Source organism: Spermophilus citellus (genome assembly GCF_964194105.1).
Source record: "Spermophilus citellus genome assembly, chromosome: 1".
NCBI classification, from domain to species: domain Eukaryota; kingdom Metazoa; phylum Chordata; class Mammalia; order Rodentia; family Sciuridae; genus Spermophilus; species Spermophilus citellus.
Window position 1 is genome coordinate 208,408,964 of NC_138182.1, and position 27,239 is coordinate 208,436,202.

Genomic DNA, 27,239 nt, shown 5'->3' on the forward strand with positions numbered 1-27,239 from the left:
TTTCTCTTAACCCCATATGCCCAGGCCCTGGTAACCACTATTCTACTTTCTAAATTCTAAATTTGACTATTCTAGGCACCTCACATAAGTAGAATCATAGAATATTTGTTCTTTAGAGTCTGGCTTATTTCACTTGCATAATGTCTTCCAAGGTTCATCCATGTTGTACTATATATCAAAATTTATTTTTATGGCTGAATAATATTCCACTGCATTTTATTTATATGTATATATGTGTGTATATATGTATATATATAATTATTATATAACACATATATAATACACACACACACACAAACACACACACAACATTTTTTTTATCCATTTATCCTCAGATGGACATTTAGGTTGTTTCCACCTGTAGGTTAATTATAGCTCTTCTAACAATACTCAAAAATGTTAAATAAGCAATAAGTGATGCTAAATTAAAGAGAGTTATAATATATCAAATCTTTTTTTTTTTTTTTTGGTACCAGGAATTGAATTCAGGGGCACTCAACCACTGAACGACATCCCCAACACTTTTTTGTATTTTATTTAGAGACAGGGTCTCACTGAGTTGCTTAGCACCTTGCTGTTGCTGAGGCTGGTTTTGAACTCGAAATCCTCCTGCCTCAGCCTCCCTAGCCACTGGGATTACAGGGCTAGGGAGGCTGTGCCTCCATAATATCATAAATCCTTAAGAAGGAAACTCACGGATGAGAACTTTTAAACCTTGCCAGATATGGTGGCACATACCTACAATTCCACCTATTTGGGAGGCTAAGGCAGGATGACTCCAGCTTCTAGGCCAGCCTAGGCAATTTAGACCCTGTCTCAGAATAAAAAAATTTAAAAAAGGGGGTGGGTGGCTGGCAGTGTAATATATATATACGCACACACACACTATATATATATAGTGTGTGTGTGTTTTGATATATAAATTCACAAGTACCTCTTATTTTCAGTACATATAATTAGAATTTTCAATTGGAAGGAAGTTTACAGCTCATCTAATCAATCCAATTCACATTTTAACAATTTTCTCCCCTTTCAGCAGATGAATGTGACTAATCTCAGGGAAATAGAATAAGAACCTATAAACTACTTTGACAGAAGCCACCATTACTGTTAGATGATTAACCCAGAGCAGATAACTTATCACCAGAAGGTCAGGACATTGCCTAAGGGCTGTGACTTTGAAAGAGAAAGGATATCACAGATATGAACAGCTAACTACAAAAACATGACTTAAAATGCAAAATTTTATTTTTTGACCAAGATATAAGATACCAGCACCATGACAGCTTGACAAGAGATGAAATACACATCATTGTAAAAATTAAGTTTTTGAAAAAAGTATTTGCTAACCTAAGATAATAGGTTCAAGTTGAAATAAGCAAAAGGAAAAAAGAGAAAAGCATTAAAAAAATCTATAAACCAAATGCAAGAGTTTAAGAGCTATATGAAGAATATGGAGAAGATTCCCAGGAACTCACAAAAAAAGGTCAGAAAGAAAGCTTGTAGACACAGGTGGCCAAATACTAACATACATTATAAGAAAAATAATTTAAATTTTAATGAGATTAAATACAACTTCATAGGAATCAAAGTGCAGACAGATGGGGCTTAAATGAGTGTTAGAGATAAAGAATCTTCACATCAGTCTGGAAAAAGTGATATGGCTGATGGAAATAAGCATCTCTTTGTGTTAAGAGATGGCATATATAATGCAATGTCTTGATGGACTTATAGGAACCTGAAGACAGAATCATGGCAAAGAATTAAGAAAGGTTCGAGAAGAGTGGAATCAGAAATGAGAGAATACCCAAACTGCTCATCTATAAAAGACATGAAAGATGCTTTCCTGATATGTGGTCCAAAACTGGCAGGGATGAGAACAAACTGACTGAAGTTTTGATTATTCAGAAAGCTACTAGGGAATCTAATTCTGCTAAAAGTAGCCAGAGAAATGGTGAGAGAAAAAATTTACCATATCAGAATGAGGTGGCTGGTAAAATGGAACATGAAACTAGGAACTTCAAGTGGAAACTTGTGTATTAATCAATTTTCTATACTATCACAAATACACACTTGTGATAATCAACTCATAAAGAGAAAAAGGTTATTTTGGCTCACAGTTTTAGGGGTTTCAGTTCATGATTGGTTGGCCCTATGGCTCTGGGGGCTGTGGCAGCACATCATGGCAGGAGTACCTAGCACAGTAAGACCACTTACCTCATGACCAGGAAGTGAAAGAGAGTAAGAGGAAGGGAATGGGAATCCCACAATCCCCTCTGAGGACATGCAGCCCCCAACGACCTGAAGACCTTCTACTAGGCCCCACCTCTTAAATTTTTCACTCTCTCCAATAGTACCAAGCTGGGGACCAATCTTTTAACACCTGGGCCTTTGAGGGACACTCAAGATCCAAAGTATAGCACTTGGGAAGAAATTTTTTCTGTTATCTAGTATTCATAATTGCCTATCGAGGGACTCCAGGAATAGGATAAAGGAAAAGTGGTAAATTTAAGCTTAATCTTAGTAAATAAAAAAGTTTTCAGAAACAAATAATGCAATTCAAAAAGACTTCTTAAATTTGTGGGGGGTAGGGACAGATAAGGATAATAACAGTGAGAAACCACAGGATTGGGGGTGGGGAACAGGTCAAAAAGAATATCTTGATGAAAAAAGTGTGTATGGGGTGAGAGGAAACACCTAAAGAAATCAATATGACCACACAGGAAACTCTCTTACACATAAACTATTTAAAGATAAAGGGAAAAAAGCTTGTGTCCATTTTTTTAAAAAAATAGACATGACAGAGTTGTTAGAACAATGTGAAAATAATTAATCAAAAATGAACTGAGAGCCAGGCATAGTGGCAAATGCCTGTAATCCCAGCAGCTCAGGAGGCTGAGGCACTCAGTGAGAACCCGTCTCTAAATAAAATACAAAATAGGGCTGGGGATGTGGTTCAGTGGTGGAGTGCCCAAGTTCAATCCCTGGTTACTCACCCCCCCACCACCAAAAAAAAAAAAAAAAAATGAGGTTGTGAGGGGAGCTATGTAATTATCTCAAACTTAATGTAAACAGATTGCAGAGACAGATGAGGGTTAACTTTTTAAATCTGTTTTTATCCCTAATATATGATCCTAAGATTGGATTATGAGACAAAAAAGTCCAAAATAGGAAGATAGTAAAAAGACCCCAATGCTTTAAATGAATTCCCTTCCAAGCCCAGAAATACACAGGACAATGAATAAGTACACCTCAGCTTGGAGGCAAGCTTTGAGTGATCAGAGAGTTCTGTCCTTTGTCCTATCAACTGGCTCTATTCTAAGCAGCTTGGATGAAGACAAAGTTGTCATGCTTTTTTTAAACCCTGGATGTCAAAGTTGATAATGATAGGTAATATGTTGTATGCCAGATAACATTTTAAGAAATCCTGACAGTCTGTAGTGATGGATCAAAGATATTCTTTGGAAGACTCCTCAGAAAACTTGGAATGGACCACCATTTGACCCAGCTATCCCACTCCTCAGTTTATAGTTAAAGAACTTAAAATCAGCAGACTACAGTGCCGCAGCCACATCAATGTTTACAGCAGCACAATTTACAATAGCTAAACTATGGAACTAATCTAGATGCCCTTCAACAAATGAATGGGTAAAGAAAGTATGGTACATATACACAATGGAATACTACTCAGCCATGAGAAGAATGAAATTATGGCATTTGCCAGTAAATGGATAGAACTGGAGAACATCATGCTAAGTGAAATAAGCGAATCCCAAAGAACCAAAGTCCAATTGTTTTCTCTGATATGTGGATGTTAGTTCACAATGGTGGGGGGCGGGGGACACTAGGAAAGAATAGAGGTACTTTGGATTAGGCAGAGGGGAGTGAAGGGAAGAGAGGGGTATGGGGTTAGGAAGGATAGTAGAATGAATAGGACATTATTACCCTATGTGCATATATCATTACACAACTGGTGTGATTCTACATCATGTACAACCAGAAGAATGAGAAGTTCTACTCCATTTATGCAAGATGTGTCAAAATGCATTCATTCTACTACCATGTATAACTAATTAGAACAAACAAACAAATAAATAAATAATAAAAGACATTCCTTTGAAAAAGACTAGACGGTTCATACCACTTCAGCAGATCCCAACCCCCACAAGTCCTAATTTGTCTTAGGCAGTGGATGGACTAGCAGAGTACCATTGGAATAACCTGTCCTTTGCTCTCAGGAATAAAAGAGAGTGGGAATAAGGAGATGGTAGACTTTTGACTGGAACCACATGGGGGACAAGGGGAGACAGATTTCAACATAGCAATTCAAGTTTATTTATAGACCTTGGCCTAGTCCATTGTCAGATTCAGATTCTGAGTTTTTGTTTTTGTTTTTTTTAATGACAGTAGAATGCATTACAATTCTTATTACACAATTTTTCATATCTCTGGTTGTATACAAAGTATATTCACACCAATTCATGTCTTCATACATGTACTTTGGATAATAATGATCACCACATTTTACCATCATTAATTATCCCATGCCCCCTCCCTTTCCCTCCCACCCTTCTGCCCTATCTAGAGTTCTTCTATTCCTCCCAAGCTCCCACTCTCTATCCTACTATGAATCAGTCTCCTTATATCAAAGAAAATATTTAGCATTTGGTTTTTTGAGATTGTCTAACTACACTTAGCATTATCTTCTCTATCTCCATCAGATTCTGAGATTTTATAACTACAGTTACCCACAGTTATTTTAATTGTGTAAAGTCCATCTGTTCCCTAGAATTAGGAGCGATACAGTTCTTAAAATAAAGAAGTCCTAATCGGGTACAATAGTAAATGCCTCTAATCCCAGCAATTTAGGAGACTGAGGCAGAAAGATTGCAAGTTCAAGGCCAGCCTGAGCAACTCAGTCAGACCCTGTCTCAAAAATTAAAAGCGGTGGGGATATAGCTCAGTGGTGAGGTGCCCCTGAGTTCAATCCCCAGCACTACAAAATAAATAAATAAATAATAAAAATAAAGAAGTCTTGAGCTTAAAAGAGACCCAGAAGAAGTATGGCATACCAAAGTAATTTTCAATCTCAAACTGTTTTTTTTTTTAAACTATATTCCTAATACAGTAAGCCATACCAACAAAAGGCATTTTATAAGAATTAATGAAGTACACCAATATTCCTACATGCAACTGAACTTCAAAATATCTTAATGATAAGAATGAATGAATGAATGAATAGAGAATTAAACCAGTTAGGCTAACCATGTACATATGGACCAATACTGTCAATTGTCCTTTCAGAAACTCTAAGATGTGATCCATTTTTTGGAAAATACAATGAAAATTCTACCTCCTACAATGCCAATGTGACACAGTATAGCACCATACTCAAATGACTCTGCTAAGGGCCATCATTGAGAAAGAATTGCATACCCATAAATTCCACCATCTTAGAAAGGGATTGAGCAAAACCTAAATTATTTGAAGTTACTTAGCTACAGAAACTGTTGTGGAGGCACTTTAGCTGAATTTAGCCAAATTTCCAAATTAAGACTAGTATTAATATCTCCCTTAAAAACAAAGCTTAAAAGAGCAGCCATATCAATGTATATATAGCAGCTCAATTCACAATAGCTAAACTATGGAACCAACCTAGGTGTCCCTCAATAGATGAATGGATAAATAAAATGTGATATATATATATATATATATATATATATATATATATATATATATATATTTATTTCCCCCCCCCCAATGGAGATGAAAGAAATTATGGCATTTTCCAGTAAATGGATGGAGTTGGAGAATATCATGCTAAGTGAAATACACGAACCCCAAAAAACCAAAGGCTGAATGTTTTTCTGATATACAGATGCTAATTCACAATAAGGGGGTCATCAGGGAAGAATTAGGTAGAGGGGAGTAAAGGGAAGGGAAGGGAGGATATATGGGGTTGGAAGGACAGTAGAATAAAACAGACATTATTACCTTATGTATATATATGACTGCATGACTGATGTGATTCTACAACATGTACGATCAGAAAAATGAGAAATGATATCCCATCTATGTATGATATATCAAAGTGCATAAACGCATTCTACTATTATGAATAATTAAAACAAACTTAAAAATTAAAAAAAGAGTAGTATAGTTTTTTATAATTAAAAAAAAAAATCAAAAGAACCAGACATACAGGACCAATTACCTTAGCCTTTTTGAGCAGATCGACTATATCGAGATTCATGGAGGCCAATTCCCTGCTTGGCATGCTCTGTAGCTGTGTGATGATGAACAGCTCACAGATGTGCTGCAGCCTGGAGACTTGGTACATCTCAGCACAGATCAGGAGACACATGGCCTGGAAAATGCCAGCTAACAGAGAATAAGAGGAAACAGGTGATAAAACCTCTGCTTTCACAATCTAAAACACACACACACACACACGCACACACACAGAGAGAAAAGAAAAAAAAAACATACTGGTGGTATCATCCAATGTGGACAAGAATGCCTAGGAAGAGCCTTGAGTATCAGCATTCTAAACCATTATGCATATTAAGAATTCCTCAGAGAGGAATCCAGAGTAGGCAACTCCTAACTGCCCTTAAGTATCAACCCAGAGGTCAATTGATCCATTAGGTCAATCTTTTTTATTTTTTAATTTATTCTAAATTGTTATATATGACAGCAGAATGCATTTCAATTCATAGTACACACATATTGCACAATTTTTCATATATCTGGTTGTACACAATGTAGAGTCACACCATTTGTGTCTTTATACATGTACTTAGAGTAATGATGTTCAACTCATTCCACAGTCTTTCCTACCCCCAGGCCCCCTCCTTTACCTCCCTCCCCTTTGCTCTATCTAAAGTTCCTCCCATGCTCCGCCCCCCAACCACATTATGAATCAGCATCCTTATATCAGAGAAAACATTCGGCCTTTGGTTTTTTGGGAGTGGCTAACTTCCCTTAGCATTATATTCTCCAACTAAATCCATTTTTCCTGCAAGTGCCACGATTTTATTCTCTTTTAATGCTGAGTAATATGTCATTGTGTGTGTGTGTGTGTGTGTGTGTGTGTGTGTGTGTATATATATATATATATATAATGTTAGGGCAGTTTCAATTACTCTAAAGAGTAATTGAAACACCAAATTTTACTATTATTTCAAATCTGGTCAACTTTTTAATTTAATATACAAAATTACCATTATTGAAATAATAAACAATCACATTTATTTCCAATAAGAACCAGTGTTTTGGGGCTGGAGATGTGGCTCAAGCGGTAGCGCGCTCGCCTGGCATGTGTGCAGCCCGGGTTCGATCCTCAGCACCACATACAAACAAAGATGTTGTGTCCACCAAAAACTAAAAAATAAATATTAAAAAAAAAAATTTTCTCTCTCTCTCTCTCCTCACACTCTCTCTTTAAAAAAAAAAAAAAAGAACCAGTGTTTTAACTTTTATTAGGCAAAAAGGATAAGCTGATTTTTAATAGCTGATCTGTTAATAAGCAAGTATCTCCAAAATACTCCATGGCTAGCTGCAAGATCAAACGTAATTTAAAAAAAGAAAAATTGTTTTTCTTTTCTGGAATTTCTAAAATATTCCAGTAGAGGGCTCATTACATTTAAAATGTTTCAATAATAAAAGCAGGAAATTTTCCTATTCTAAAAATTAAAGGAGGGAACCTTAAAGAGAAATGTGGTCTGAGACATGTTTTCTTTTTGTATTTGCTAGGATGCCTGCCCAGGTTTTGTAATAAAGGTCTCAGTCTCTTGGACTATATGGGGCTCTAGCTGTGTTTGTGGCGGGAGCCACCTGGTGGCCAAAGGATAAAGAGTAATCAAAGGGGCTCTAGGCCTTTGAAAGGATTTTGCTTTCTCCAAACTGCCTCCAGTGTGCAAGATGTGTCCCAACCTACAGTTGCCACAGATGGCTAGTTCCTGGTCAAAACAGTCCTTGGTCAATGAATTTGTAAATAAATTCTATAGTTCACTGGATATCCTAAACATCTTGGGAAAAGTTTTCAAGGGGAGTCAGTTTTATGACAGTCTGACTCTAGTAGAAGTTGGAAGGAGCTTTTTTTATTAGAGAGAGAGAGAATTTTTTTTCATATTTATTTTTTAGTTTTCGGTGGACACAACATCTTTATTTTTTATTTTATGTGGTGCTGAGGATCGGACCTAGTGCCCCGTGCATGCCAGGCAAGCGCGTTATAGCTTGAGTCACATCCCCAGCCCCGAAGGAGCTTTTTTAAAAAAAAATCCCACATCCTCTGGGCCAGACTCCATGGCATCTCAGAATATCAAAAGTCCTCAAAAATACCTCATTCAGAAGTCAGAATCATAAAAGCAGTCTCCCAACCCTCTTCTTTGTGTGGAAGAGATAGTGCTCCAATCTCTAGAATTAGAATGGCTATTGGATCCCCAAACCCCTCATTTCTGGATGCCTAGAGGGGTCACAACACAGTTAGAAGTGGCTGGGACCTGTGAATTTATGCCAGAGGTTAAAGCCCATAAAAGGCTTCCAATCATTGTTTTCCCACTTGAACTAATTGAAGATTCATTGTTGTCCCAACACCATCTCCAACTGTTCAGCGCATGCCATGATGCCAATTGTGGTAGACCTTAACCAAAACCAGATTTCACAGAACACAATTTATCAAAATGGGTAACACAGAAAGTATATTGTTGAGTTATTATTTAGCATGTATATTGCTCACCTGGGCAACAGGAGTCGGTATATAGGTATTCTAAAAATGACAAGAAAGTCTCTTTGGAAACACCATAAACTGGAATCAGGACACTCTTTGCTTCCATGTAATTACCATTAAACATGGCCGCCATCACTTCACAACGGGCCACCAGGATGGCCCTATGGGCTGGCACTGTTGTACCTGGAAGGTGCAAAAGAAAGACAAAGTCAAGTAGGATAAATTTGCTGAGTTACCACACTAGCAATTTCTTTCCAGAGTGACACTGCATATCATCAGCTAAACTGATATGCAAAAGCCAAATGGGTGGCAACCATTTATTACTCCAGTGATTTTAGTTTGAAGTTGAATGATAAAGAGAGCTCAAATACTGACTTTGAAAGCAACAATTTTCAAATCAGGTAACCATTTATTTAATTTATATTTCCTAAACACAGTAACATTGAAAAGGGTTCTTGCTTTGTTTTTATAATGAAATGTCTATCCTTTCTGACTGACTCAAAGTAACACTTCCCCTGGACAGAGGAGGAACATGATGTGGACACCTTCCTTCAAGAAAACTACCCTATGATCCTTTCTGGCCAAACTCACAGAATAGTCTTAGCCAGGCTTCCCCATATTAGAAATAGGAAACTGTAACAAGCACACCAGGAACAGTAGGAATACCTCACAGTAGGAATGACAAGAGAATGTGGCCCTGCCTCTCCCAAGCATGCTACCTCCCCAGGCAACAATTCTTTTCCACATGAACAATGCCTTCTTCTGGAGGAACCAGGACTTTAATTTAAAGGCCCCCTCAGCCCATACTCCCCACTGAAGATCCACTAAATTAAACTGACTCTCCTGGGAGAGCTTGCTAAGTTCTCCACCACCACACAAAGGCAGTTCCACATGGGGCATAGGTGGCCTGGGAATCATGAGATGATGGAGCAGTTCTCAGCACTCCTACAGCCTCAGGAGACCATAAGTCCACACTGCCAGCCTTCAGTCTGACCTAGACAAGTTCCACAAATCACTGCTGGGCACCCTCCATATGCCAATCTTTGTGTTTGGAACTGAAGATACAAAGGTGAGGAAGTCGAAGCTATCATGCTTTGGAGTAGGAGTTTTAATGGGGAATACCATGGCCAGAGGGCGTGACAAAGCAGCCCCCTCCAGAAAGTAACTCTATGTGCCAAACTACTCTGATCAAGAATTTATACACATCTCTAAAATCTCATACTTATCAGGGGTATATATTCTTCTCGAAAATATTTACAACTATTGGGTTATCTCCTTTACATCCACGCCAAACCTCTTCTGACTCAGAGAAGAAGAATTCCGCCTAAGCCCAGTGTCTCTCTCCAAAGGCAGTAATTCCTTGGGATCCATATGCAGACCCTGATGTTGCCAGCTGAGCCCAATGTTTGGCACTGCAGTCTATACCATATCTCCTCCACCAGGAGAAAGGAAGGAGCCCCCAAAGCTACACCCAATAAACACTACCTACCTCCTCCTTCTCTGTCACGACTTTCCCAGCCTCAATGTGACAGTGTCCCTCTACCAAGTGGATCAGTTCCATAATTAAAGGATGTTAGATATATATGTAGGCAGCAGTTAACAACAGACCAAACAGGTAATGCAATTCAAACAGGTAATGCAATCAGACTTGCAATTTAAAGGTTTAAAAATGTTCAAGATAAATAGGGCATCATTTAAAGAAAAAGAAGGAAAATTAGAAGCATAGTTAAACAAACTGAATGACCCATAATTTGAGTTAAGCAGAGTGATTTAAGATTGACTAAAAATACCAAGTGGATAGTAGATGGGGGTGGAATTTTAACAGAAATTTGTGTTGAGGCCAGATGCAGTGGCATACCACATAATCCCAGCTACTCCAAGGATCACAAATTCTAGACCAGCCTCAAAACCCTGTCTCAAAATAAAAAATAAAAATGTCTGGGGATGTAGCTCAGTGTTAGAACATCCCTGGGTCTAACCCTCAGCTCAGTAGGGGAAAAGAAGAAGAAAAGAAAAAAAAAAAAAAAGAAAGAAAGAAATTTCTGTTGATCATGTTACAACAGAATTACAAAACCAACAGCAAACACTTTCAAGACCATTTCAAGCTTGAAATTCAGTTTGGAAAGCCATCAGACTTCCAGTAAAGAAAACATCAACTTCTGTTTCTCAGCTCTTTAAACCACTGTTCTGGTACTATAAATTGTTGTGTTAACATAATACCCCAGGAGAGCTATGTTTTTTTTAAACACTGTATATAAAAATATTTGCTAAAAGAACATTATGCAGTGTTTATATACTAACCAGTAATAGGATACAGGTGAAGAATTACTTAAAGAACAACAACAACAACAACAACAACAACAAAAAACAATTTTCTAGCTAAAAGATAAACATGCTCTTGGAAAATGTCAAGGGCAAACTATCTTTTCTTTGTATTATTCACTTGATGTCACAGTTTTAAGAGACTTTTTCTTAAGAATGAAACAAAATATAAAAGCCCAGTTTTCCTACTAGCTTAGATGGATTATCAAAGGTCTCATTTCTATTGCATACAAAATAAAATACTACATTTGTTACACCATTTTTGTACTACTTTTCAGGTTTCAAAAGTGGAATTTTTAGAATTGTGTTTGATCTCATTCTGAAAAAAAAGGATATCTGTCTTGCAGAAGATAGAGTATGTACTACATAGCTAAACAGGGAAGGAATAATTTTGTAAAAGAACTTTTCATGTGACACAGATTCAAATGTCAAAGGAAACCCCTATTTTTCTATACACGTCTAAATAGTTACCAAGACTAACTTTAGAGTAGCTAGAGTAACTTCTTTTTTTAAATAAACCCAAACAATGAATTACAGGTGGTAGTGAAAACACATATTTGATGATCACCTATTACAGGGACAGTATCCCATGTCAGGTTTTTACATCCCACTTTGACTTCAGCCAATTGTTGGTAACAGTCTGAATCCTTCTAAAAGAAGGGTTTTCTGTGGAGCCTGGGTTCAACATGAATGGCACAGTGACCTGCCAGAGATGGCTGCCATGCACAGAAAAAGGGTGGCATCTATGAGTCAGGCCTGCACTGGTCCTGCACATCCACTCTCGATTCTTGTAACCACCACCTCACAAGGCAGAAATTAGAATCTCCTCCCACAGATGAGGAAACAAAGATGCTTCATCTTATGAATAAAAAATTTCTGTTAAAATTTAAAGGTGACATCAAATTTCACCCACATCTACTATCCACTTGGTACTTTTGATCAATCTTAAAAATCAATAATGGAAAGTAATTCACTCAAATCTGTATAATATATACATGTCCCAGCAAAGACCCTAGCTAGAACTTCCTGGCCTATGCTAATTCTACCTCATCAAGGTACATTGGTTTATTAGTTCTGGGCTGATACCCCAGACATTTCATCCTCACTTAGGTTTCCCTAAGTCTCCCATGAGGTTCAGTGATGTTCACGCTCAAAACTGGAGTAAAGAAGCCAAAGAGTTATTACTTGTGACTTCAAATTTACTATTATTGCATGAAAAGTAAACCTTACACTTATATAACTACTTAGTTTTAAAATGGTCTTTCCTGTTGTGTCACATAAATTTATATAAGGATACCAAAGTTATATCCAAATGTGAATTATTTCACAAATATGAATCTTTCAGAACACATACTTTGCATTACAAATATTTTAGGTCAAGTGTATAGAAGAAAAACTGCACATTTATCTAAGACTTCACTATAACTTTAAAAAATTCTATAATTAATATTTGAGATGGTTTATTATCAACCATTACTCTGAGGGTCTGTATCAATTCCAGTATAAGTCAACTTGAAATATTTTGAAATATAAGAATGCTTTCCTTCCCTATTTTTGGTATAAAATACTTTATCAATTAAAAAGTTAGAGATACATTCACACTTCAAACAGCTATTTCCATTAATACCAGAAACAAACCCCAAAAAAAGACATTGATTTTTTTTTTTTTTTTTAAGAGTGACATTGGGTGAGGGAGCCTGGTCCTCAACTTCAAGGTGTGAAACACGGGGATGTCTGAAAAGTCCACAGGAAGGGTAAACAAAATGACCAAGCCTAAGTAGAACAGAGGCATTGCCCCTGGAGGCCATATACCCTGCAAAGATTTGAAGAGCGTTTATGTTTTACATGTCAGTTCTCAACTTCAGAACCATCAATCTCATTATCAAGTGTCATTTATTAAAGGTTGGTTGATGTTGTGGGACATAGTGATGCAACAAAGCGTGTGTGATGTGATTACTCATTTGCAGAATAACCCAACAGTCCATCTATAAGAGGATTACTGAGGTGTTTGGAAATATAAACTTCCAACCAAGGAAATATAGGTTACAAAAAATAAATGAATGACTAAAGACAACCAAAGGACTAGAACTTGATCATTAATGAAGAATTAAATACTGAGTCCACTATATTTTACCTGATTTGTCTCAACTACTGTGTGAGTGGTAAGAGATTGGTCAGCCTGGTCATAGGACCAGTACCAGAGCATCCGAGAAAGTCCAAAATATTGGATATGATTAATAAACACACTATATTCTATTATAGGGTAAAAAACATTCATCAGATTCATTAAGGTCCAGATGAAACAGCATTGCAAACTATTCTTATATTTCACCACATAACCTTCAGTTTACCACTTCTTTTTTTCCCTTATGAAAAACATGCCCTAGACTGTCATATGGTCCCTGGAGTACTTTGTTCCCATCTCATCCTCAACTGCTCAATATGAATCCAATCAACCTTAAAATACATATGGCTAAACAGATCTCAGTGCCCCACAGGAAATCATTTGGAAAAGAGTACTTGGACATCTCCTGCCATCAGCCACCTTCTTTTAGAATATAGAAACTGTTATTCCATCTTTCTAAAATGGACTTTAAAAAAATTAATCTTGGAAAAACAAAAATACTTTTTATTTGCAAATCGTATTTCTTCTCAACAGTGGATACAGTCCTTCCTGTTGACGTGTAACGCTTCTTAGATGATTTGTTAAAAAAATCTCTATGCCTTTTGCATAGATAGAATGCATCAACCATTTTCCATGAATACTTTCATCAACAAAGATTTTTCTTCTAGAAGCTAGAGAGAATTCTATAAACCACAGGGAGCTTTATCCCCAAATGGCTTGCTCCACCTATAATGAATAATCAATGAACACTGGCTTCACTTTGGGTTTTATTTTGTCAAGTAATAAATCAAGGCATGATAATATTAGAGTCAGTTTTAGGTTTCTTAAAATGATGAAAGGGTTACAGAAAATCTGTGGCCTCTTGTTGGCTTTCCCCCCCACCCCATCACTTTTTATATGTCTCAAGGTTACTCTTATTGTCTCATTTTCAATGTCCTAGGCTCATACTGCCTACAGTGCTGACAGCAGCTTTGGAAGGTACTTTTGGAAAGCTTCCAATTAACTGTTTGTCTTGGAAGGTGACCAGAGTTAAAAGTAAAATGAATCTTTCTGGGCAAATAGTTTTTAAAGTAAATGACCATGTTAGCTGTCACATATTTCCATCATAAAATTAGAATTATGTCTTACTCTTCACAATAGCCCACATAAAGTTCTAGTTAATTCATCTGGAAACATCTCCTTCTACCCTTCTTGCATAACTAAATATATATGAGAATTCATTTTCAAAATTCTGCTTTTAACATGCTAATCTGACAAAATTATCCATGCAAGTAATTAATAATGGGCATTAAAACAGCTCATATTTATTACAATTAGGTGGCATTACTTTCCCACAGAGATAAGAAGCAGCTTTCAGTTGCTCTGGAAAACACTTGTGAGCACTGTGAGAAATCAACGCAGCAATATCTGTGGGTGTCTGATATAGGCCAGGCATGACCCTCAATTCAAAATTAGATCTTTTCACTCAAATAAATACACACACACACACACACACACACACACAGAGAGAGAGAGAGAGAGAGAGAGAGAGAGAGAGAGAGAAATGAACAAAATAAACAAAAGGTAATGTAATTTTAGGGGAGCTGACCTCACTTGAATCAAAAACCAGTATATTACCCAGGCCTTTAATCCCAGTGACCTGGGAGACTGAGGCAGTGGATGGCAAGTTTAAAGCCAGCCTGTGCAACTTAGTAAGACCCTATCTTGAAATAAAAGGGCTAGGGATCTGGGAGAGCACCCCTGTGTTCAATCCTCTGCACAAACACACACCCAAAAAACACTTGCCCCAAAACTAAGCAAACAAACCACTCAGGATCTTAAAGAAATTCACAAACAAAAATACATAATAATGTATTACAGATTATCTCATCCTTGCTGATTTCTATAAGTTAATGAAGCAGACAGTAAAGGGGAAAATACTATAGAAAACAGCTGGGTGTTGAGGCACACACCTATAATCCCAGCAATTCTGGAGGCTGAGGCAGAAGGATTGCAAGTTCTAAGCGCCCCTCCCCCCTTTCTCTCATGTGCGTGCAGACACACACACACACACACACACACACACACACTTATCAGAAGCTGAAACAAATTGAGGAAAGCAAATAAAAAAAATGAAAATGCATAATGAACTTTGCAAATTTGAGCCATACCTTGTATTTCAAAGACAACATCAGCAAGCATCGGTTTATTAAGGAAAAACTTGAGGGAAGTGTTATAAAACCACAGAGGTTTTCTGGCTTGGTAGGTTTTGCAATTCCTTAGACAATTAATCTATAAGAAAAAACACAAATACAAGAAGAGAGATTGTTCAATATGCTTTGGCAATATTTAAGTACTGGTTTGAGAATTTGGAAAACTGTCTGTGTCTGAAGAAATAATGATTACTTACTCCACGGCATTTCTTTTTTTTTTTTTTTTTAATATTTATTTTTTAGTTGTAGTTGGACAATACCTTATTTTATTTATTCATTTCTATGTGGTGCTGATGATTGAACCCAGGGCCCTGCATGTGCTAGGCGACTGCTTCACCACTAAGTCACAAACCCAGCCCCTCTCTGTGGCATTTCTGATCACAGTGTTGGAGGAAACTCACCCTCAAGTACTACTTCTGCTCCCTGTTTATAGTACCACACTCAACACACAACACAGGACAGGCCCTGGCTAAGTGAAAACACAACTCTATAGCCAAGAAGCTGTAGGAACCTGAACTGCTACAGGTCTTCATTGAGAAACAGCAGCAGCACAAAATAAGTTTACCCATTCTATCTGATTTGTTCATTAAGAAAGTAAGAAGACAAAAATTTAATTGGCAATTTAGGAAAATACATTTTCCCCTTATCATACCATGTTCTTTTATTGCCTATTAGCTCAATATTTTCTCCTAAAGAAATGAACATTAAATACACACACACCTTAGAGTGATTAATTGGCTCATGTCTATCTTAATTGCCAGTCTTATAATCCTAATATCTTTTCTATACACTGCACAGACTATTCATTCACCTGGGTCTCTGATCTGGAGCTCCAATTGCTCTTCCCTTGACAACACATCCCTTGTCCCATCACACCTGCCTGCTGCAGCTGGCAGCCTCAAGGGACAGTGCCTCCGTCCCACTCAGCCTTCAGACATCCCCTTGTTCCAAACCTAGAAGTTGAGGGCCAGCCTCACTTTCCTCAACCTCCATCCATTTTCTTTTCCTTTCTTACTTACTCTGGTTTATTTATAATGAATAAGCTAAACAAATCTGAACATTTTCAGGTACAATTGCCCAAAAGATGAAGAAATATAACTTATTTGAAATACTAGGATTCATTAAGACTACAAGCTTATATTGCATTATTATGTCCCTCATTTGGGATGATTTTTATTGAAACATCATATCTTACTCATTCCTGACAGATTCACCCATTTCCCAGGTTGAATCGCAGCCCTGGTCAGAATTTTAAACCTCTACTTGGCTGGCTAGGGAAATCAGAACACTCTATCCCCTAGAAATAATCACACATGTAACATTAAGAATAATAAGAATAAATGACACATATTCTCCACTCCAGATTAATCTACTGTGGTGAAAATTTAAAATCTTTAGTGAGTGGGGAAAATAACAGTATCCTTCCTCACAAAGAAAAAGGAAACACACTGCTGAATGGCATCCAAGAGGAAGCAGAGAGGTAAAACAGACCACATGAATGGGGGTCCTTTAACCACATTCTCACCTATTCACAATGTGCCATAATACACCGTGAAGGAGCCAGGGATAGAAGCTAGTGGATGCTTCACGAAAAGGAGACTATCAGCCAGGAAGTATCACAGATTTGGAAGTTAGTAGAAGCCTCCAGGAGCACAGTGCCTCCATTTAAAGAAAGCCCTGACTTGCTCTAAGTTGTAGAGATAATTTGTGGCAGGCTCACAATTTAAATCCACATTCCCCAAGTTCTAATTCAGTGTTACTTGTTCTCTGTTTTGTTTTGTTTGTTTCCATTTTTCAGTACTGAGGATGGAACCCTGGGCCTTCAACATGCTAGGCAAGCACTCTGAGCAGCATCCCCAACACAGTGTTACTTTCCTGTAATGTGGTCAGTCAGTGAGATGGACTTTTATCCCAGGAAAGCACAGAAGATGGGTGGAAGAACTTTTCCCTCTTGTGCAAGCAAGGGATTTTAGTTCAATAGCATGGAATTCCCTTCACAAGAGGAATTCAGTTTATTCTCAGTACCCAAAGGGATGTATGCAGAATGAGACCCATGAAAAGGTGCAGGTTCAGAACAAAAGCAACACTCTTCCCTTACCTGTATATAAAGGTATGAATTTGTACACTGTGAACATTATGTATCTATGTATTATGTATGAATGTATGTGTCATTTTTGCTTTGAATTTGAAAGAAAAAAGTGAGAGGGCAGAAGTTTAGCGAGAACACAGATGTATATGATGTACATTTTCATTGGTCAATACATAAGTTATGGTCCATAACATAAGTTAACTAGACCAATTGCTTTGAAAAACAGAATGTAGGTGTATTACATATTTTTACAAAATAATTATTTACTTGAATTAGTTGCAAGAGAGCTACCATCCTGCTAAACACCTGTAAAACTAGATAGCTTCAGTATCTGCTTCAATAAGTTACTGAAGTAAAAGAAAGATCTGGCCCCTTAATTCCATGCTACTTTGCTAAAAAAATCTTTCTTCTCAATTAAAGAACAGTCAAGAATCTTCATTATAATTATAGTTTATATTTTTAAACTATAAATTTAGGGTTGTAGAAGTGACAAAGTCAATTGTAAAAAATAAAGAAATAATATTCTTTTTTTTACATTAAATATAAATCTGTATTCTGCTAGGCATTATACACAATGTACCTTTTTATCTACTATAGTCAACTTATTTATCACAGAATCTGAAATAAGAGTACACTGGTTTAATTACATAATGTGGCTGTTTTAAAATTTAACCAATCTACTTTTAAAAGTTCTTATATAGTCTACAATTTAAGTTACTGGAGTTTTAATGTACACATGTTTATGGCCATATATAAATTCTATATTTTTATAACCCCAAACTTAGTTATAGTTTTGAACTTAAACTAGATGGAATCCTTAATTGCCCACCTGGTTATATAAATTTCTCAGAACCCTCAAAAAAGGCACACACAGGAACTGCCCTCCTCCTACAAACTACTTTGATTGTGAGCCATAAGAAAGCATCCTCTCCAAGAAGTTGAACTGCAGCTGGAAAAATCAAACAACCCTTCCTTCCTGACATGGATCATGTATTTCCAGAGCTCTAGTGAAGTATTCCAGAAGTTGGAACTCACAAATGAGTACTTTGAAGACATGACTCACACATATTTTAATTCTTACATAAATTTAAATCTAAGTAACAAATAGCATGTGTTTCTACTTAAGATATTACATGGAAGAAATATATTCAGGAGAAACACTCATTTATATATTACTTAATTCTTCTAATGACTCGATATTACATACATCATTTTATGTCAGAGAGAGTCAAACAAATTAACTTACCTTTCCCGGTGTTTTTAAAATGCATTTAACTTTCTCAATCACATTAGAAACATCCCCAGAATCTTTCAACTTCTTCCTGATATCTTCTTCCAATTCTTCCCACTGAAAAGCACCTGTAGCAAATTAATACATGTTATAATTTTCTGTTACAGCAGAAGGTAAGAAAAATTAATCTCACACTAGATATCATTATTCATTTTGTTTTGTTTTTTAGCATTTTCTTCTAGTTTTTCTTTACCAAACATAGTCTTACAATTATGGAATACATTTAATAGCTCTTATATTTTTAACAAATCAGTTTTGGGCTTCCCCTACATTTCTTGAAACCGTAAGTACTCTTGCCCAAACAGCTGCCACCTCTCTGTGCCTGGTGATAACAGCACTGGCCAGAATATGAGCTATGTGGTGCTGATTATTGAACACAGTGCCTCACAAGTGCTAGGCCAATACTCTACCACTGAGCCACAACCCCAGCCTGAAAGGAAGACTAATTTTTAAGTGCACATTAATTGAGCGGGCTGTTTTCACAATCAGAAATGCTAATGGTATCATCTTTGATACCTTTAGGTCCAAATAAAACCATAATCATTGCATTAGGAATTTTGTTTTGTAATAAAGACATTTAACATGAGATATAAAAGATCTAACCTCCTCCTTTTACATTTATCTACCTACCTACCTACCTATTTTATTTATTTATTTATTTATTTATTTATTTATTTATTTATTTATTTATTTATGTGGTACTAGGGATTAAATCTAGGGGTACTCTATCACTGAGCTACACCCAGCCTTTTTATTTTGAGACAGTCTCCCTTAGTTGCTATGGCTGGCCTTGTGAACTTGTGATCCTCCTGACTCAGCCTCCCTAGTCACTGGAATTATAGGCATGTGCCACCACACCCAGCCCAACCTCCTAAATTTTTTAAGTTTATAGTCCAGTATTGTTAACCAATAAGCATGAAGCCATATGGCAAGATCTCTAGGGTTTATTCATCTTGCATTATTCAGTGGGATTTTTCTTTTCTTTTCTTTTTTTTTTTTTTTGGTGCTGAGACCCGGGAGTGAACTCAGTGGGATTTTTTAAAGGATAGCTTTTCAAAGCACTTATCTAGCCTCTTAGCACATTATACTCAGGTATAACCTCAGGTATAACAGGCTGCTTTTATGCAATGCAGAAAAGAGCATGCCAAGAATAATTCTAAGCATAGGAGTATACAATGCAAACTAAAGATGAACACTCATTTTCACATATTTATCTACCCTGCAGCATTTCAGTAAGTGATATGAAATGCTAGGGTCCTTCTGTGACAGGAAGAGATCAAAGCTACATTTTTGAGGCTCTTACAAATATTTAAATTCTTAACCATCTGAGATCAGGTGACAGAAATTTGCAATCCTAAGACTGTGTCAAGTATTGTAAGAATGTTACAATTGTATGCCATTTAAGGATTACTCCCTGAAGACCAAGAAACCATGGGCCTCACTGTGTCACTAGTTCTTTTCCTCCAAGGAGCAGTCATGAGATACTGACACATTATGCAGTGTTCTTTATCATCCAATGGAAAATTAACACATACAAAACAGACATACCTGGACTGTTATCTATTTATTTAAAAATCTGAATGGGAAAATAAACTGAAGCCTTAAATTTAGGTATAAAATGTTAACCATACTACAAAATAGGACCCTCTTAAATAAAGGACCAGATGACCAAGGTGACACAATATAAACAAAATTTCAAATTCCTACAGGTTAAAATAAAAAGCATGCTATTAAAAAAATCAAAATATTCTTTGTAATCTGCTTAACAAAAAAAAAAAAAAAAAAAAAAACAAACCTGAACAACAAAATAAAGGGCAGGAGATAGGTTTCTTTTGACCTTTCAGCCCATGTTTTCTCAGGGCAAATATCCATAGCATGCCATGCCCTAGTGTTCTACCTCTGTGTGAGCAGAAGAACTGACATGAATACCAACAGTCCCGTTGGCCATGATATCCTAACAACAACAACAACAACAACAAAAAAAAATCAGACCTGGCTCCTTAATTGAAGACTCGAAGAAAAATGTATGTTATATTCAAAATTTTTGTTTTGATTTGATAAAAGACATTTTTTTTAAAGCAGTCACAAACAAGGACTAGAAAAAAGTAATAATGTTCAAACATTTTCTCCTGACAGTGGGATCTATGTGATTTTTTTGTTTCTCTTACAAATTTTCTACATTTTTCAAAATTTTCTCTATTTGAAAATATATTTTATTCCTTTTCTTTTTCTCCCCTAGGTGCTGGGGATTGAACATGGGGCCTTGCACATCTAAGCAAGCATCTACTACTAAACCACATCCCCAGTCTTGTTTTACTATTTTTTAAACATAGCTTTTGCCAAAGTCACAGGTTATTATCTGTAAAAAATTAAAGAAGGGGCTGGAGTTGTGGCTCAATGGTAGAGTGCTTGCCTGGCATGTGTGAGGCACTGGGTTCAATTCTCAACACCATATAGAAAAATAAATAAATATATTGTGTCTATCTACAACTAAAAATTTTTAAAAAAATTAAAGAATAAAAGTAAGTTACATAATGAAGAATAATTAACTGTAGAACCAGTTACTTTTCCTTCTCCTCAACTAGCACCAGGGTCTCCTATAGCCTCAGGTCACGGGCCTGTACCCCTATTCATAGCTAACACCACCTCCTGCCTCATTGAGATGTACAGGAAGTGATCACTGAAGAAATGGGCTAGTTCAGTGTCAGGTTAGGAAGCGGAGCTATGAAGTTAAGGTAGCTCAGGAAGCTCTCCATACTCCATTCACTCCACTGGCCTCTGCCCTCTAATCCCTGTTTCCTGGCTCATTTACTTTCTAATCAAGAGCTAAGCATCCACTTTCCCCCACTTCAGGCAGAGGACACAATAGGATGCTGAGCACCCCAACTCCAAAAAGTTCAGCACCAACCTTGCAGCTCACCCCATTTTGACTTTGTGCCCTAAGTTGGTATAGGGTTCGTTCTTCAGTTTCTGAACGAAATTTGAGGCCAAATTTTAACTGGTACCCATTCTTCCAAGAGCATCAAGCATTTGGGAGGCTGTTGGAAATGCAGAATCTTATGGCCTGTCCCAAAATTGGAATCTGCTCATTAACAAGAATGCCAGGTGACTTGAGTGCACTTGAAGATTTGGGAGCACTAGTCTAGATGATGAAGGGCCAAGAGTAACACTGTCACTGCCCAAATGTTGTTCACCAGAATGAAATAATGGGCCTCCTAACTGGATTCCTGTCTTACCTTCTCTATTCCAACCTCACACAATCACCAGAAATGAGTTTTCTAAAGTCCATTCTGATGATGCTTAAAACACTCTAGCATAGCTTCTAGGAAAGGCAGGAACTGTTTCCACAGGCCTTGCCTCATCTCCCATCAGCCTTCAACTTCCACATTATGCTCCAGCCTCAGGAAACTATCTATGGTCCCTGGAAAACAGCAGTTACTGAAGACTATGTTTTTACTAAAGCATATTTAATAGTTCATTATTCTTCACTTTCAAATAGCATCAGAAAGAATACAAAAAGAAATTGTTTTTATAGATAACTGAGTCTGGAGAATGGGTATGGGCTACAAAGAGAACTTTTTATTTTACCCCTCTTTCTTCATCTGCCTGTATAAATTTGGAATTTAAAAAAATCTCTCCCTAGGAGAAAGCCAGGCAGGTTAAACCACTGGAGGTACATGTAGCCGTTTAATGCTGCCATATTAAAGATGTAACTAACTTCAGAATGTTTGTGTGTCTTTGAAAGGATTGAATGGATATTGTGGGAAACTTGCTGAATAATTCATAGAATTTCAACAGTAATATCACTGAGAAGTAAAACACATCCTTCACATTTCCTTAAACTTGTCATTAAAAACTTTTTTTTTTCATTTAACATGCAAACATTTTGGCTTTCCAAAATTAGTCTCAAATTCTGAACTCAATGTGAAATTCTAGGTTTAAACATTAAAATCTGTAGTACTAAAAGAAGTCCTTAATTACTCTTGTCTTATTCATATGATGATTCCCAGCTACTAGAAAATACTCTGTAATGGAAGTGGATCATGCAGTGAACCCGCTATGCTGAAGGCAGAGTACTGGGTGTGTGCTGTACAGGGTTTTTACGTTTGCCTTTTCCAAGCCAGTGTTCACTGACCTTCCACCACATTCTAGTCCAATACATATATATTTTACACACATAAACCTGCATGCTGTAACTATACTTTTCAAAATCATAACATTTTAATTTACAAAATTATATAACTACAACACAAATGAAAATAGTGTCATCTTATTTTTAACATCAACCATTTAAATGAAGACTATCCAAATACATGATTTCAAGTAGAAAAAGAAAATTATTAAGAAGAAAAGAAAGTTTTCTGAGGAAAACTTATATTCAGATGCTTACTTGAAAGATCATTGTATATGCAGTCTTTTCTACCCATACATAGGACACTTGGACATGAGACCATTGATTCTTTTGCTAAAGTGATGCAAATTCTATTTAAAACTCCTATTCTTTAGAATATAGTTACCCTGAGTTTTTAAAATGACAAAAAGAAAAGTAACTGAAAATATGAAACTTAGAAAGTAAGGAAAAAAATTCTAAGGAAATCATCACCAAACTTAATCATGTCTCAACTAATTTTAGATTTATGACTCCCAGTTTCTAAATTGCAATGTCTTCAATTCTCTCCAAAATCTAAGAGTCAAACCCAAGAGTGAATAGCTAGGTTTTAAAACACCTGATTTCATATATCATTGGAAAATTTTATTTCTTTAAACTGGCAGTAAAGACTTAAATTTCATATTTGTAATTCAAAGAAAGAATCTTAACACACATGCTTAGGAGGAGACTATTGTTTTTACAAATAGATGTGAAACTAAAGCAAGTACGATAAGGGTAAAAACAGATGCTCAACACCACTAGTCATTAGAGAACTGCAAATCAAAACTACAATGAGATACCCTGATAATCCATTAAGACGGCTACCATGAGAAAAACAGAAAATCACAAGTGTTGAGGATGTGGAGAAACTGGAATCCCTATATACCATTGATAGGAATAAAAAATGGTGGGGCTGGGGTTTTGGCTCAGTGGTAGAGCACTCGCCTAGCACGTGCAAGGCCCTGGATTCGATCCTCAGCACCACATATAAATAAATGTGTCCAACTAAAAAAATAAACAAACTTTTTTTTTTTTTTTTTAAAGAGAGAGAGAAAGGGACTGGGGATGTGGCTCAAGCGGTAGCACACTCGCCTGGCATGCGTGCGGCCCGAGTTCCATCCTCAGCACCACATACAAACAAAGATGTTGTGTCTGCCGAAAACTAAAAAAATAAATATTAAAAAAATTTCTCTCTCTCTCTCTCTCTAAAAAAAAATAAATAAATAGAGAGAGGAGAGAGAGTTTTTTTAATATTTATTTTTCAGTTTTCAGTGGACACAACATCTTTATTTTATTTTTATGTGGTGCTGAGGATCGAACCCAGTGCCCTGCACATGCCAGGCGAGCACGTTACCACTTGAGCCACATCCCTAGCCCCTATAAATAAACATTTTTTAAAAATGGTATAGCTAATGTGTAAAATAATATGCAATTTCTTTAAAAATCAAAAATAAAATTACAAAAAAATTACATATGATCTAGAAATTCTACTTCTGGGTAGATACCCAAAAGATCTGAAAGCTCGGTCCTCAAAAGAAATACCTGTACAACCATATTTATTCACAACACCTGAAGCAATGCAGCAACCCAAATGCCCATCAATAGATGAATGGATAAACAAAATGTGGTATATGCACACAACAGAATACTATTCAGCCTTAAAAATGAATGAAATCTGACAGATGCGGCAACTTGGATGAACCCTGAAGACACTGTGCTAAGAAATAAGACTGAAATAAGCCTAGAGAGACAAGTACCATTGTACTTACATGAGGCACTTAGAATAGTCAAAAATCAGAGACAGAAATTAGAATGGTGGTTTCTGGGGGCTTGAAGAAGAGGAGAATGGGGAGCTATTGTTTAATGGGCACAGAATTTCAGTTTTACAAGACAAAATAGGTTGTAGAGCTGGATGGTGGTGATGGTTGCACAACATTATGAATGTATTTAATACAAACGAACTCCACACTTAAAAGTGGTTAAGAGTAAATTTTATGTTTCATGCATTTTGCCACAATTTAAAAAACTGGTGGGGGGAAACAAGTAAACAAATTTGTAAGGATGTCAGAAATCCTGGACCAATTCTTATAAATAAAGCAAATATTATATCATGTATAAATTTCACCTCAGATGTTATAAAGAATAAATGTAACACTAACCAATACTCTTGAGGACTATAGGCATACTTCATTCAAAGGCTTATGAGAGTTTAAGGAACCAGAACCTTTTGACAGAATACCTGAATAAATGAAGCGCAGAATGTCTGATAAACAAGAACAGAAGATGGCGTCTTTAACAATGACTCGCAATGGTGGGTTGCCAGAAGATTCCTGGCTAGCACCTGGAAAGGTGGTATCTCTGTTTATAGCAAAGAGATCCTGAGTAGTTCGGATGATACTGGAATCTTGAATTTCGGTGGGACTCTTCACATTGAAAAGCAGCATGAAAACATGGCTTACTGCACAGAGAACGATCTTGTGGGCCTCTATGACCTCCTTTAAATCTGGGTGGTAAAACACCACGTCCACACATTGGCAGCAGAACAGCAAGTTATTTAAGTCAGAGTTATAATGCGATGCTTCAGCCTTTAAAACAGGCATTTTTTCTGTTTCAAAAAAGAAAATAAGAATAATAAGCTACATTTTTAAGTCTACAGATCCAATAATTTCAGGTTTACTTTAAATGCAGTACAATATTTTAAAATAATAATCAGGTCAAACCGTAAGAAAGGGCCAATATTTGATCGTTTTTCACCATCATCATAAAAATATGAAATAAATTTTACAGGAGAATTGTACAACACAGACACACATACATTTACATTTTAACATGCAAATGAAAAATATATTGATGACAAAAGGAGCAATAAAGCAACACTTATCACTATGTGTATGTCCCAAAATAAAACATCCCCCCAAACACTGAATGTCAGTATTTTGGTAGTTATCATTCTTTACTTTTTTTTTTTTTTTGAACATTTATTTATTTTTTACTTGTAGTTGTACACAATACCTTTTTTTATATGTGATGCTGAGGATCGAACCCAGGGTCTCACACATGCTAGGTGAGTGTTCTACCACTCGAGCCACAACTCCAGCCCCTCATTCTTTACTTTTATGTGTTTAAAAAAAAAAAAAAAAAAAAAAAAACTAAAACAAAGTACTAAGTTCTGAAGAACCCAAGCACACATCTGAAGTCCTTTTCCACCCAGAACCAGGAGTGGGGGTCAAGGGAAACCTGTGAAAATTCTGCAACTTCTCAGTGTCAGGATTCAGAATCCTGGACTCTACTGTTTGAAACCACCTTGACCATCTTATTTTGAGCCTCGTCTTTTTTCCTCCTAGTAAAGCAACAGGCTTCCCAGAACAACTCTTTACTCAGCACACCTCAGCAAAAGTGCCAACTAAACACTCTAGTTTCCAAAAGAGGATATAACCTTCTACTTACTAGTTCAATTACCAACGAAGTGAGACTAGCCCTCTATGGGCTCAAAATATCCATGGTCCCCATGCCCTATCACAGACCCTACTATAAAATGTCTGCCATCTCCCTTTTATCCACAGCCAAGCTAAGGAAAGGAATCTTTGTGAAGTGTTGATGGAAGGATATGAGCTCTTCTGAACCTGTGGAATTCAAATTCTTTAGCAATGAAAATCCTTCAAAGCAAAGCCCAGTTCATAAAGTAGATGACAAGGCACTTTGGGGGGTGGGGCTTGCCCTACACTGTACCCCATTCCACCCTCTTTGCCACTGCCTGTGGCACCTTCACAGTACCTTAAATGCTGAGATATGTCTGCAAGCCACATGCTCCAGAGCCCAGGAATGGTTCTTAGAAAATATCACCTACAGAGTCATACCCTAACTGTAGGGATAGCCCATTGGTTATGATTAGAGCTATGCTCACAGCTCTCTTAACTAAAGGGTACAGGAAGCAGCCCTATGAAAGTGGAGACTGCATTTGCTGAAGGGATGCTTTTGAAGACCCTGTCTATTATACCACCTAGTACACCCAAATGAAGATGCACACAGGAGTTTCTTTTAGTGCTAAAGGATGTGGGATGTTTTGCTTTCTCGGAGAAACTGATATGTTTTCTGGATCAATAAGAACTAATAACTTGCTAGCTATATTATCTATTCGGCCTTTACACCCCTCCCCCATCTTCCAATTCAGAAAGTATTTAAGAACCCAGGGTTTGTCATATAACAGACCAGGTCTCCCCTTACACTGAGCAAACCAGAAAGTTCAAAGTCAAAAGTGTATATTTTATGGTCTATTTATATGAATTTTTTATAACTGAAAATGTCCTTCCATTCTACTTTCTATTTTTCTGGTTTTTTT

At 36.7% G+C, this 27,239-nt stretch overlaps 1 protein-coding gene across 2 annotated transcripts in view; it reads right to left on the reverse strand.

Annotated features, from left to right (window-relative positions):
• The window catches only part of RHOBTB3 (Rho related BTB domain containing 3), a 56,624-nt gene that overhangs the window by 9,215 nt on the left and 20,170 nt on the right, over positions 1 to 27,239 (reverse strand). For both annotated transcript variants that reach the window (XM_081291419.1, XM_081291418.1), the window contains exons 6-10: positions 25,140 to 25,505; positions 18,706 to 18,818; positions 15,329 to 15,449; positions 8,741 to 8,914; positions 6,215 to 6,381 (exon numbers count right to left, since the gene is read on the reverse strand). In XM_081291419.1, the coding sequence (XP_081147545.1) occupies positions 6,215 to 6,381; positions 8,741 to 8,914; positions 15,329 to 15,449; positions 18,706 to 18,818; positions 25,140 to 25,505 (941 nt within the window). The remainder of the gene's footprint in view (positions 1 to 6,214; positions 6,382 to 8,740; positions 8,915 to 15,328; positions 15,450 to 18,705; positions 18,819 to 25,139; positions 25,506 to 27,239) is intronic.